This window comes from Mesoplodon densirostris, chromosome 3, assembly GCF_025265405.1.
Source record: "Mesoplodon densirostris isolate mMesDen1 chromosome 3, mMesDen1 primary haplotype, whole genome shotgun sequence".
In the NCBI taxonomy this organism is placed as follows: Eukaryota; Metazoa; Chordata; class Mammalia; order Artiodactyla; family Ziphiidae; genus Mesoplodon; species Mesoplodon densirostris.
In genome coordinates, this window is record NC_082663.1 from 12,645,529 (window position 1) to 12,659,678 (window position 14,150).

General features: G+C 49.3%; 1 protein-coding gene across 3 annotated transcripts in view; it reads left to right on the forward strand.

Annotated features, from left to right (window-relative positions):
- TRIO (trio Rho guanine nucleotide exchange factor) overlaps nt 1-14,150 on the forward strand; it is a 390,266-nt gene that overhangs the window by 337,337 nt on the left and 38,779 nt on the right. For all 3 annotated transcript variants that reach the window (XM_060092734.1, XM_060092735.1, XM_060092733.1), the window contains exons 35-36: nt 11,746-12,038; nt 13,463-13,633. In XM_060092734.1, coding sequence (XP_059948717.1) covers nt 11,746-12,038; nt 13,463-13,633 — 464 coding nt within the window. The remainder of the gene's footprint in view (nt 1-11,745; nt 12,039-13,462; nt 13,634-14,150) is intronic.

The following is a 14,150-nucleotide window of genomic DNA, read 5'->3' on the forward strand; positions in this document are numbered from 1 at the left end:
AGAAAGACGCGGAAATTTTTTTTTAAATCATGTTTTCTTTACATAAAGAAAAGAACAGCCATTTGACTTTTGCGGCGGGGGTGGGGAACACAGAGGATCTTAGCCTCCGAAAAAGCCAAACAAACAGAGGCACCTTTCGGAGCTTTTCTGGTTTCTAAGCGTTTAAGCAGCCCTGGGCGAGAGCAGCAGGCCGCAGGATGTCATTCATTGCCAGCGTGGTGGTGTGGTCACCACGGTCAGGGGCAACACCCTCTCCTGCAGAACTTCCGCAGAAGCAGCCTGGCCTCGGGCTGACACCTTTCTTTTTTTTTTTTTTTTTTTTTTTTTGCTGTACGCGGGCCTCTCACTGCTGTGGCCTCTCCCGTTGCGGAGCACAGGCTCCGCGGCCATGGCTCGCGGGCCCAGCCGCTCCGCGGCATATGGGATCTTCCGGGATCGGGGCACGAACCCGTGTCCCCTGCATCGGCAGGCGGACTCTCAACCACTGCGCCACCAGGGAAGCCCGACACCTTTCTTTTAATCACGTAGGAGGGGGCCCCCTTGCCCCGCCTCTGCCCTCACTGGGTGTCAGCGCTGGTGTCATCAGTCACTTCCAAGGCCCGGGACTTCACCTGCAGCAGGGCCACTCGCTGGCTGGAGAGCTTTCCGTGTGAGGCCGCTGCAAACCGGCCTTTCACCCTTCAGACATCCCCGGGGGGTGGCGGGGGGACCCGTCCATTCGGAGTATGGGGGCTGGGTTGGGAGAGTGTCAGAATGGGGATGGCGGCATGGGGATGTAAACGTCTGCAGCTTGCAAGGTGTGTGTGTGTGTGTTTCTGGTCTCACTTTTAGGTACTTTTTTTTTGGAAAACTGTCTTTCTTTCATCCAGCAAGGATATCTTGAAACATCTGCTTTTGTCCTTGTATAAAAGTCAGGAATGAGCCCAACCCCCCTCCCAGCCCTCCCTGGCAAGATAGCCCTTCAGGAATTTCTTTTCCCTTTTGTGGCAGCATAGAGTTTTGGTTGCAGGAAAAGCCTGCTGTTCATCTCCCCAAAAATATGTATTTCAAGGGCTAGTCCTCATTAAAAACCCAAACAAAAGAAAACCAAAAAACAGAGAAAATGGCCCTGTCATTCCAAGGAGACAGGAACATGGGCTAGAAACTCTTCTCAAACAAAGCCAGTGTTTGTCCAGAGTAGAGAAAGATCCCCTTAGAAGTAAGCCCTGGCATAACGTTGGCCTTCAAAAGAAGAGAGCTTTCTGACGGCATCGTCATTTTATGACTGTGTGGTTTTAACCATCTGAGGATGTCTGCTCCAGGCCAGCAGGTGACGCAGGTGCTCCCGCCCCTCCCAGCCCCACCCCTGGGAGGGGGTCAGGCAGGCAGGTCACAGCACAGCCTCGCAGGGGGATTTCGTCAGGCTCTCTGTCTCTGCCACGGCCCCTTTTGCCCCTTGGCACGCGGCTGCCCTCTCCCAGCGTTCTGGTCACCAGGCATGGCAGCTCCCAATCTCATTTTTTCCTGGAAGCCAACAGCCTGGTGATAAACAGTCACCAGCCGCAGACCCGCTGATACCTGGAATGTTCCTGATCCCACAAATGAGCCAGGTCCAGTTTTGTTGAGGGCTTCATAACTCAGTTCACTAGATTTGTATTAAATTCCTTACATTGATCCGGACTAACCCGTCCTTTCTATTATCCACTGGCGATAATGACTCCTTCCTTATCATTTCATTTCTGGGGTGTTTCAGCTTTCCACTTGGCAGTGTGTGATAGATATCCTGTTCATCTGATTAGCCAAGGAAAGGATTATGCCATCTGCTTTTATCTTTATTTAATTTCTTCACATTTCCTTTTTGGAAGTTCAAGCAGTGAAATTCAGATGGAGGGAAAACCTTTAAAATGAGATGGGTTTTGACTAGAAATTCGGACAGGTTAGCATTTCTCACAAGAATGAATTTGAGGAGGAAGAACAACACTTGAAGTTTTGTGTTTGTGACATAGCCACATTTTCCGAAGACTGTGTAATGTTTTAGGTGTTTTCAGAAGCCACACTAAGAATAAATAGCATTTAGAGGCTCCCTAAGATTCAAAGAGCAAATTGCATGTGCAGCTTCTGTTTGCATGTTCTGTTTGGGTGGAGGTTACAAGCCTGGTGTCTCTCTTGCTTCTCACGTTGCTGAGAGGTGCTGGTGAGAGGACCCTCTCTTTTTATGACACGACGCGCTAAGACTAGTGCACTAAACGTGTCAGCTGCTCTGTGTGTGCACACACACCCTTGCTTTTCAGCCTTCACAAAGAAAAAGGTAGAGCAGTTGCTTCCAGTTGAGTCCAGTTGTTTCCAGTTGAGTGTTTTAATTGATGCCAGTAGTTACGTTATGTTCCTCCATTCAGCGGTCCCGGGAGGTGGCCTGAGAGTGAGCGCTCTCGTGGCGTGAGTTCGTGGAAGGGGGCTGCACAGGGAACAGTGAATGTGTTGGTCATTCATGTGCATTTTCTCAGGCATCAGAGACCATGTGTTCTTCATTACTGCGTGATCCATGGCCATGCTATGCTGGACCTCTGGTTAAATCTAGGGATTATTTTTAAAAAAAGAAAAGCTGGGGAATTTATCTGGCTCCTTCATGTTTTCTGTGTTCGCTTCATATTTGCAGCAGAGACAGAGTTCCCATTTTTGCATTGAGGACCCACTGCACCAAATTGCGAAGTATGTGAAACTGGTTTTTAATACTCTTGTGCCACATTTTCAGTCATTACCATCCCACCTCCGTGCACGGTGCCTCTGTACAGCTTCTGACTTTTTAAAAAAGACTGTTTCCCATATTCACATGCATTTGCCATGACAGTGACAGCCCGGAGCGAAGCCCTGGCCCACCTGAGCCTAGGGGTGTGCAGGGGAGAAGATAACCCACTGAGGATGCAGTGTCCTGGCCAAGCCTGTGTCTCAGCCCCTGGTGCACCTTTATTGTGCTGAGGAACAAATTAAGAACCAAGGACTCTCGTAGACAGAAGATGAGTCAGGCGACCAGAATAGAAAATTAGGAGTCTAGCAAGAAAAGGTTTCAGATACTTATTCACAAATAGAAAAAGGATTTAAATTTGGGAAAGTATTATCAAATACCTGCTCTTATATTCTGACCCACCAAAAGTGTAACCATATCACCAGGCAGTCGGTTACTTCTTCTTAGTTACTTAAAGTTCTCCAAGTAATACCCCAGCTTTGTCTCACTCCTCATTGTTGTGGATTAAGACACCTAGCCTGCCCAGGCAATTGTAATCACTGTGTAAATCAGAGAGAAGATGTGATCCTGAGAAATGCATCCGGAAGAATGATTTAGGATGACCTCACTTTTTATGTGATCTGCAGGAGAATTTCTAGTGTGTGATCATTTTCAATTATTATTCCCCCAAAAAACGTTACCTTGAGTCTAAAAGCAGGGAATTAAAATCCAGTTTGAACAATGTAGAGACAGATGACAATCGTTTACTCAGAAAATTTTGGTCTAAAATACATTAACCAACCCAGTCAGCAGTCATAAGCTAACAACTTACTCTCTCGTTGATTTATAAGTAGTCTGTAGACCCGACTTCCACGTGTACATTACAACCTTCCTGATACAGTGGAAGAATTCCCTAAATAAAAGGTGATTTGCTGCATTGAATTCACAACAAGACGGTGGTTTGAGAAACTGCCAGAGGCCAGGCATACCTGATCAAACCCTGCCCAGTCTGTTCTAAAATGGTCTGATGGAATTGTTTTCAGCCCCAAAGTGTCCTTGAATTATCTTTTTCTAGCCCATAGCAATAACGGCTACATAAGCATTTCTTTAAGTCCTTACAGCCAGAACTGTAAATTAGCACTTCGCTTTGGGAGGCTGCCAGGCTCTGCGTTCAGCTTACCCCGTTTGGGGCTTGCATCAAGACAGCCCTGCAAGGTTCACTTGACAGATAGTTTTGAACACCTACGATGGACAGAAAGATGGGAATATCTTTCTTTAAAACTAATCAGCTAAAATTGTGCTGGGAGCCTCCGTGGAGGGGCAATTGAAATGTGAGTCAGCTGTTTGTTGGAAAGTGTCCCAGTGTTGAGTGTCCGCCTCTGCGTGGTGGTCGTGCCTCAGACGTGACAGGCCATTGGCGTTGGTCCCATGTGTGCACGTTTGACTGATGCCACAGAGTGCAGGGTGCCTGTCACAGCAGACGCTCGGTGACACCGCGAAGACGGCAGCACCGTCGGAGGGATCAGGCTTTGCTCTCCAACTGCTGTTTCTTCCTCCTCTTAGCCCGGGGTGCCTGCCTTTCAGATGGATCCTTACACATCTCGCCACCCCACTGCATCCTGTTTTATTGCTTGTCTTTCGCACTTTTTTTTTCCGTGTAAAAATGGGAGTACTGCCTTGTGTTTGTGGTAGGCTATGTGTTTACAAAGACCGTTTTTGTTCCTTTTCCCTGCAGCAGCCTGGTAAAGAATCACAGTCATTTCACCGTTAGGAAACTGGAGGACTTGTCAGATACCCACGCCCAGTACCTGCCAGGGAGAGGCCAGAACCGCTGCCCCATTGCTTTGAATGACCGTTAATCTATGAGGCGCTCGCTTGAAGGGAAAGGCAAACCTTATACTCCAGAGATACAGTCTGAACAAAGGGGCAGCGATCTCTGTCCTCCTGGACCCCCTGTGCTGCTAGGGCTGAAGTGAAGGCAAGCAAGAGGGCGTGTTGGTGAAGCGTGTTCAAACTCAGGGGCTGGCGTTTTGAATTCAGGGACGGCATCCTCCGCAATCCGGTCTGTACTCTGGGACACTTAGGAACATCTTCACGCCTTCTTACCGTCGTGAAAACGAGGAGAGGGTTAAAATGAAACGTGATCCTTTTCTCAGTCTGCAGCTCGCAGGATATGGTCCCTTTTCCTTTTTTTCTTACATTTTTTTAAAAAAAGCCTTTATTAATCACAGATGTCTCAACTGTCGAGACTGGGACTAGAGGGCGGTTTCCCTTCTCCCAGCAGTTTGGGGCTGTGTGTGTTCCCATGGTGGAGCTCTCCTGTGGCGGCCAGAGGAGCAGGGCTCCCGCTTCCCCCTCCTTTTTTTTTTTTTTAGTTTTTTTCTAAATTTTAAGAAGAAATCTAGCATGGACTTTGGGTGAACTCTGACTTCAGCAAAGAACCATCTTTGTGGGGTTGTTTTCCCTTCAAAATAAGAGAAACTTCTATTTCCCCTCTTAGGGCTTCAGGCAGCTCACAACTGGCTTTCTCTTATACACACATGAGCGTCTTTTGAAATGAGTGGGACGTGCTGACAATATCTTTTTGCTACAGTTTACCCTGTCCTCTTAATAAGGGACAAGCTATTTTTTTAATGGAAACAGAATGAAGTAATTCATCTAAGTTGCCTCACTCATCTTTCATACATCTATAATTGATTTTGAGTATGTAGCTGATTACCACACTAGGCCTGTGATTAGAAAATCATTAATCCAAGTCGCCGTTGTCTGGGTACTCACAGTTTGCATGCATGCAATGTAGCAAGTTCTGTGCTACCAGGGAGTCCGGGAGAAGCTTGCCTCAACCATCTTATGTTTGCAAATAGCAGTTTACACTTTGCAAAGCTCGTTCCTTCTCGTTACTTCATGTAATCCTACCGTAGCCCTGGGAGATGAGGGAATTCAGGTGCCAGCATGTTGGCCTGGGTCAGGGCCGTGGAATGGAAGAGCCAGTCTCAAACTCAGACCCCGTGACAAGCCCAGGGTCCTTCTGACGTCCTCAGCTGATCTCCCACCTGGACCTTGCATCAGTGGAGGTTCCCCAGGCTGGAAAGAGGAAGGCACATCCCAAAAAGGCGTGTTATGGGTGCCGGCATCCTCATAGACGTGGACGGTGGTGACAGGGTGGAAAGGCAGCAGTACTGAAGGTACTGGGTGTTGAGTCTTTTTTATCTTCCAAGAAAGTAGGAGTTGAGGGGAAGGCAAGAGATGGGAACTGAAGATGGGAACAGGAACAGTACAATTGCCTTGAGTGACAAATGAGTTTTCCATCGTCTTTCTCAGGTGAGTTCGGTCCCGACCTCTCTGTTTGCCGCCTTGCCCATACCACACGTGCTGGGGGGTGTTCACGTGCTCCCCACCCTCACCAAGGGCTCCTGGGCCTGGCTCTCGCCTGCAAGAAGGCGTCGCATAGCACAGGCCAGTACAGGGACAGCTCTCAACTACTGTGAGTTACTGTCTTGTAAGTACATAGTTCACAGACTCACAAGCTGGACTAAAATTAGATGTGACCTGTAGCTCGTCTCCAAACTGGTGGGGTATAGCACCAGGTCAGGACTTCACCGTTCACGGGGTCAACGTAAGTTATCAGGCTCGTGAGCTCAGGCTGGAAAATAGCCTGTAGCTGGCAATCGATCCACTGACTCACCCGTTCGGTTGTTGTTTTTTTGGTTTTTTTTGGCTGAATGCAGAATCTTAGTTCCCCAAGCAGGGATCGAACCTGTGCCTCCTGCAGTGGAAGCTCGGAGTCTTAGCCACTGGACCGCCAGGGAAGTCCCGACCCATTCGTTATATATTCAACATAAACTCATTAAGCTCCAAGGATGTGCCAGCTGAGCACATAGCTGTAAACAAACCAGACCCAGCGCCCGCCCACGTGTAGCCTGGAGTCTAGGTCACGGTAGCTTCCTGTCCTGACAGTTACCCAGCTGGAACTGCAGTCATGAAAGGGAGATGCAGAGCCTGGCCATGGGCCTCCGCCTTGGGCTTACTCTTGTCATTGGCCTGAGCCGCCCACAATCCACCTGAACAGAGAGGAGGGGGTCTTAGAGGGAGGAAGGGGGCCTTCCCGGCAGCGTCTGTGCCCGACCGTGACCCTTCAGACGCAGCGTGTCACGGCCACCGGGAGCTCAGCTGCGCGAGGCACCTGTGTGCAGACCAGTAATTTAGGATCTTCCCTAGGAGACCACCGAAAGCTCGTTTATCCTGTGAGTCACGCTTACCTTTGCCCAGTAACACTGGAGACCTTAATTCTACTAGATGTCATTAGGACATGTTGTTTAATTTAAAATTTGCATCAGAGCAGTGGGTCTAGTGGTCAAAGTCTGTTCTTAAGATAACGAAAAATAATAGCAGGTCCTTTATTTCATTCTATTAATAATTGACTTAAGTTTAAGTAATTTTTAAGTGTTTTAAAATCTGATTTATGCATTATGTCACAGAGCATGTAAATGGACGGTTAAAATCCATTGATTTGGGCAAAATGAGTTTCTATGTTGAAAAGAAAAAAGTAAGATTTTTTTTTTTTTGGAAAGTGTCAAACAGCATGAAGAATTAAGTATTATTGTTAAAAACAAACTGGAGAGAGAAGGAATGTATCTGTTCGCTTTAGTTTGTGGTTATTTTTTTCATTGCTAATCCCCTGGATTATGACTAATGTATCAGATCTGCACAACACGAAATATCTGTTAACCTTAGAGACAGGTGAAGAAATTTTCCCTCTACATTTTCAGACTTCTGAAACGAAATAGATTTTCAAGGTAAAATTTAAGAAACGACAGAATTTTCTTCTTAGTTTGTAATTGCTGCTAGCATATTTCTAAGTCATGAATATTCCAGTAAAGTGAAATAATGTCACTTAAGTGACGATAAATAGTAGCTCAAGAAGAGAACCACTATTCCCTGAGAACAGTGATTCGTCTGCAGCACTGGTGAGCTCTGACCTTGGACAGCTTTGCCTCCCTCCTGGGTCTAGGCCGGACTGGTCAGGCCACGGCCACGTTTATAATGCTCAAGCTGCCAACTGAAGGGAAAAATCTCTTCTGAACCTACTTCTCAAAGTGCAGAGAACCAACTCCTATGCAGCTGAGCACACAGAGAGAAGCTGGGCAATGTCATCTCTAATTTCTTTTTCTTTTTGAACCATTTTGACCACCACCATCTCCTTTCCTAAGCAAGGCAGGGATGCCCTGAGAGTCACACTTGCAAAGACAGCCGGGTCCCCTGAGGCCTTGGTGTTGGACTGCAGTTCATCGCCTCGTGCCGCCTAAGGCCGCTGGGGCTGCTGACCGGGGGCGAGGTCTGCGTGTCGGGGTGACGGCCCTCAGCTGCCCACCCGGCCCAGAGCTCTGACTTCTCCGTAACCCCGCACGTTTGGGGGACACAGAGACCGTGTCAGGTCTCCCGGTGGGCGGCCTCTTCACTGAAGGTTCGTATTACAGGCCGCGTTGCTCCCGTGCTGCATCCCCCCAGATGCTCTCTTTTAGGCACCCAGACACGTGGAAGGTTCGTTTGTTGGCTTAGGCGGTGTCCCCGTCACTTGTGATGTGTGAGGGTTCTGCTGGTGACGTTAAGGCCTGCAGTTGATTTAGTTTTATGAAGGCGAGTCTGCCTCTGTCGTTTTCCTACCACGGAGCTCCATCACGGACGCTCGTCACCTGTTGGGGACGCCCCCCCTCCTCCACCCGGGCGCCACCTTCGTGGTTCTCTGTCTTGTGTGGTTGCTCGGCTGAGTGAATATTCCTTGAAGAAACGCCCGTCCCGAGAATAGGGCTGTGGATCAGCTTGCTCTGTTTCTCTGGGCTGGGGTTTCTGCTGTTTCCAGTCGATAATTCATAGGGGCCTGCTGTGCGCCAGGCACCGGGCCAGGCCCTGGGCACACCTCCGGAGACACGGCGGACGAGGCCCCCACCCTCCTGGAGCTTATGTCCTTGTGAGCTCTTCCTAACGGGTTATTCAGGCCCAGCTCCTTCTAAGGCCCGCTTCAGCGTCACCTCCTTTGGGAAGCCCTCCATGATCCCCCACCTGATTCCCCTTCTCCTCAACCTCTACCAGGGTTTGTACTCGCTTACAGCAGGAAGTGCCACGGTTCTGCCTGAACGCCGGCCATGTGGTCACTGGAAGCCCTGCAGGTGTCTCCCCTGGGTACAGGAGGACGCAGGTTTTGCCGTCTCTGTCCAGTGGCAGGTTCAGGGCTCGGCTGTGCATCCCAGCACAGCAGAGGCACAGGAAACGACTGTGAAGCATGTCCCCTGCTGTGGCCAGCACAGGGCCTTGCTAATCCTGATAGCTGGTACTTAGAAAACCTTCAGCTGAATAAAGTATCATCTGCACGTGGATTGTCCAGCCCCGCCTCTTCCTTCTGTCGTCCCTGTTGTCGCTGCAGCAGGAGCGCCCGAGGGCAGCGACCGACCGTGGCTGCCTTGTTTGCCCTTTACCCCCAGTCAGCCCCTGAGAAAGTCCCCAGGAAGCTCTTTGCAGCAGGCGTGCTGTTAACTTCATGGCTTCGTTCTGCTACCTGTTCCCGATGGTACCTGAGGAGAACGAGGCTGACGTGGGGACGTTTTAGTCACTCTTCTCTGAAAAGAAAGAAAATCAAAATATATGCTCACACACACCTATATACACGAGGAGGGGGGAAGGCTCTATTGAGCCCGAGTCTGCCTCTGAGAAAATCTAGACTTTTAAGAATGAGGGATCCAGCTTGAAACGCGTCATCTGTTTCTGGAAGATTATACCCTCTCCCCTGCGAGGCTCGGCCGAGGAGGGGACGGGCGGCGGTCAGACGGCGCTCGGCTGTCCCGCCCAGGCATCTGAGCATGAGTGGGAAACTGCCGTCAACTCCCTCGTACGTGTAATCACAGGACTGGCAGGAATTAACTGCCCTGCTCTTTAGCTGCAGCAGGTAATGGTCTCCAGTGCTGCAGAGGTAAATACAGCTAACACAGGTAGCTGTATAAAATCATCTTTTTAAGGATGAATTTTAATTTTCAAGTCTTACGATGTAAGAAAATAACAAGCATAGTGAATGGTCTTGCTCCCTCCGTCTCCTAAAGCGAAGCGGTTTATTCCATTTTGCTGTGGGAGGAGTCCTCCAGAGTCCAGTGCTCGGGACGGGGCCAAGAAGTGTCCCAGGTCACTGGTCTTCTGTTTGTAAAGTAACGTCTCTCGTAATTCCACAGATCTGTTGAGTGTCAGCTGTTACCTCAGTGCATTTATATCTCCTTTTTTCTCCTGAAAAATTAACAACTCAGGGTCGACTCTATTTAATTTTTCAAATCCAGTGAGAAGATTCATTTGGATATATTTTCAAGTAACATTTTGGTTACTTGAGGAAGGTTTCTCCTACTCACATTTCTTTCTAAAATGTGTTGTTGTTTTGTTAAGTGTTACTGGTATTTTCTCCAACACGTGGAGTAACTTTGCTGAGGCTGAGAGCAGAGGCTGCAGATGCCTGTGTAGTTCCAGAGAACGGCTGGGAAACAAGGGGCCATGAGCCGGGTTTCCCAGTGAACCAGCCAGCTTTACCCTTCTACACTGAACTTTCTAGGAGGGTGCCGTTTGTCACAGTGCCTGACCAGCTCACGTCCATACCGATTTACACACCCACGCACGTATACATACAGACAGGTATACCTCGTTTTATTGCACTTTGTTCTTCTGTACTTCACAGATGCTGCATTTTTAACTAATTGAAGGTTTGTGGCAACTCTGCATCGAGCGAGTCTGTTGGAGCCATTTTTCCAACGACGTTTGCTCGCTTCATGTCTCTGTGTCACATTTTGTTGAGTCTTGCAATTTTTCAAACCCTCCACCAGCAAAAAGATGACAGCTCGCTGAAGGTTCGGATGATGGTTAGCATTTTTTAACAATAAAGTATTTTTTAATTAAAGTATGTACATTTTTTTTAGACAATGCTATCACGCACTGAATAGACTACAATAAGTGGAAATGTAACTTTTATATGCCCTGGGAAACCAAAAAGTTTGTAATTCACTTTATTGTGATATTGGCTTTATAGCAGTGGTCTGGAACCGAACCCAAGACGTCCCCAAGGTGTGCCTGTACTTGTGTTTGTTTATTTATTTATTTTTTAAAAACATTTTATTTTATTATTTATTTATTTATTTTTGTCTGCATTGGGTCTTTGTTGCTGCGCATGGTTTTTCTCTAGTTGCGGCGAGTGGGGGCTACTCTTCGTTGCAGTGCACGGGTTCTAGGCACACGGGCTTCAGTAGCTGTGGCTCATGGGCTCTAGAACACAGGCTCAGTAGTTGTGGCTCGTGGGCTCAGTAGTTTTGGCTTGTAGGCTCTAGAGCACAGGCTCAGTAGTTGTGGCTCGTGGGCTCAGTAGTTGTGGCCCGTAGGCTCTAGAGCGCAGGCTCAGTAGTTGTGGCACACAGGCTTAGCTGCTCCACAGCATGTGGGATCTTCCCAGACCAGGACTCGAACCCGTGTCCCCTGCATTGGCAGGCAGATTCTTAACCACTGCGCCACCAAGGAAGCCCATGTTTATTTATTGAATGGTACACCTGTTCACTGGGAGGGAGTGAAACTGTACCTTTATCCACCAGGATTAGTTTCTAACTTCCTTTAAATTCTTCTTTAAGCCATTCTTTCTTGGTTCTTGTCTATCAGGAAGATGGGTGAATATAATTCAAACAGTGTGTCCTCCGATGTCTGTGATATTTTAAGTGACAGTGACATTTTGAGCCTGTGTGATAATGATGCTGGTCTCCAGGACTGGTGACTTGGGGGTTTTTGGAGGGGGCACTACACCTGGAGAAAAATCACCTCTAGCAAAGCTCAAGCTGGGGAGCCATTTGATGGGCAAGCATGTGGGTCGGATCTCCCTGGACGTTCCCCCAGGGCAGAGCCACCAGACACAACTCCCGGCAGCCCCTGAACTTCGAGTTCACCTGGGTGGTGACGGCGCTCGTCGGCACAGCGGCACCAACCAGGACTCTGGGGGCTGCCAGTCACACTTGTTTCTCTCTCTCGCCCCACAGACTCGCTGTCCGTCTCCAGCAACGATGCCAGCCCGCCTGCCTCCGTGGCCTCCCTCCAGCCCCACATGATGGGGGCACAGAGCTCCCCGGGCCCCAAGCGCCCAGGCAACACGCTGCGCAAGTGGCTGACGAGCCCGGTGCGGCGGCTGAGCAGCGGCAAGGCTGACGGGCACGTGAAGAAGCTGGCCCACAAGCACAAGAAGAGCAGGGAGGTCCGCAAGAGCGCCGACGCCGGCTCGCAGAAGGACTCGGACGACAGTGCGGCCACCCCGCAGGACGAGACGGTGGAAGAGGTCAGGGCCTCTGGCATCTCCCTCCGGGTGGTGGGAACAGTGAATACACTCGTTTGGTGGTTTTCCCTAAGTTCTGGAAAGGACCAGCGTCAGAGCCCCACTCAGTTCCTCTAGCAGCGTCTAGAGTCGGGGACCCACGCGTGGCCTCGGATCACGAAATCAGAGGACCGTGGGCAGCCCCGCCTGCTTCAGGAGAACGTGGTGCCCGGCCATCTTAGCTTAGCCCCCTCTCACCTCCATCACAGGCAAAGCCAGGGGTACCTCCCAGGAGGCAAAAGGTTTAAGTGGCCCCTGAGGTTAGCACTCAACCACGGGGGCAGCATTTTGCAAGGAAAGCACCAGTTTTAGACTTGGAAGGACTAAGGAAATGTTCGCATCCTCCAGTTATCTCTGCCACCACCCCTGCCCCCGTACTCATACACAGTCATGCTTATGTCTTGTCCTGAGTAGAAAGCACACAGTTAATATACTTTGCTAACCCAGCAGTAAACACTGGATTATTCCCATGTCATCGAAGATAAATGTATGTAGGTCAGCCAGGAATTATTTTTAATTTCCCCTTTTTTGGAGGAGGTGGGAGCTTAAAATTATACTGCAAGGAACCGAATTCCTTCATGATCCCCACGATGGGCCTTCAGCAGTGTGGTATCAGTGAGGGGCCCTCAGCGTTTTTAACTTGGACCCCTATCCCCCAGTTCCCTCACAGACTCAAAAAAAGGCAGAGAGAGAGAGAGAGAGAGAGAGAGAGAGAGAAGACAGGATTTATATCGTTCAATTTATTTTGCAGATGTGGGGTTTCTGCTGCCTTTTTCCCGGGCGTGTTTTTGCCGTGCGTTTTCACTGGAGCGTATGGTTCATTTATGTCCTCACCTCTCTGTTTCATATACTGTGTCTCGTCATAGAGATGAAAAACTGAAATTTTTTTCTAAAAGTTAGAATAGGGGGAGATTAATGGGATACTTAATTCAGATTCTTAAAATACACCTTGAATCGTATTTTTCTTTATGCCCTCCTGATGTCAGTGAGTTTTATTTTATTTTTATTTTATTTATTTATTAAGTAACAAAAAGTGAAGTATGAGACTACAGAAACTAAGGGTTATTATGGTTCAGATTTTTGAACCTTCTTTTTAAAGCGGCTTCTTGAAGATCCGATGTGTTCAGAGCCTAACAGTTAACGTTGGCAGTCCCTTCCAAAGACGCTCTCAGTGGCCATTCCCCCGTCCAAGTTGGCGAGCGAGGGAGCTGGGTCGCTGGAGGGAGTGGAAGCTCCCGTCAGGCTTGGAAGGAGCTTGGCCTTGATTTCTGCTCTCAGTTTCCATCCCGGCTGTGCTTTCCCAGTTAACCCCTGAGGGCTCAGTTCCCGTGAGCTGACGTGGACAGTCAGGGCCGGGTTCCAATGGGCGAATGTCGGTCTGGTTTCAGAGAGTCCGGAACGAGGGCCTGAGCAGCGGCACGCTCTCCAAGTCCTCGTCCTCGGGCATGCAGAGCTGCGGAGAGGAAGAAGGAGAGGAGGGGGCCGACGCCGTGCCCCTACCCCCGCCCATGGCCATCCAGCAGCACAGCCTGCTCCAGCCGGATTCACAGGACGACAAGGTAAGGGGGGCCCACGCCCACACCAAGCCTCGCCCGGAGGGGCCCTGGCGGTTGCCTGCTGCTGTGCCCCAGCCTCCTTGCAGGACATAGAGAGCGACCCGGGCTGTGAAAAGGCACCTGGAAGATGCCTTTCACCCCCAAAGTATAGATAGCAAAGGCCATTTAGACTAAGCTGTAGGAACCCGCGCAGTCTCTCGTACACGTGTGCTTGTATAAATACGTTCAGTGCATTTTTAGTGGATGCTTTCGTAATTGCTGCTTTTCAAGTTATTTTAATTTTTCTCGCCGTACTAACCAGGGTCACTGAGAGGGCAGAGAAGTCGCACGCCACCTGCGTGACTGCGTCCTAAACGCACACGAGCCCATCTGGTTCTCTCTGTTAGGTGTCTGCACACAGGTGTGGTTTTCAGATGGGATGGTATTGCTGTCCAGTTCCTTTTTCCAACACGGCAAACATCTGGGTCAAACTGGAGTTTGTCAAAGTGCAGGAATCAGTTCAAAGCCATGAATTTCCTCT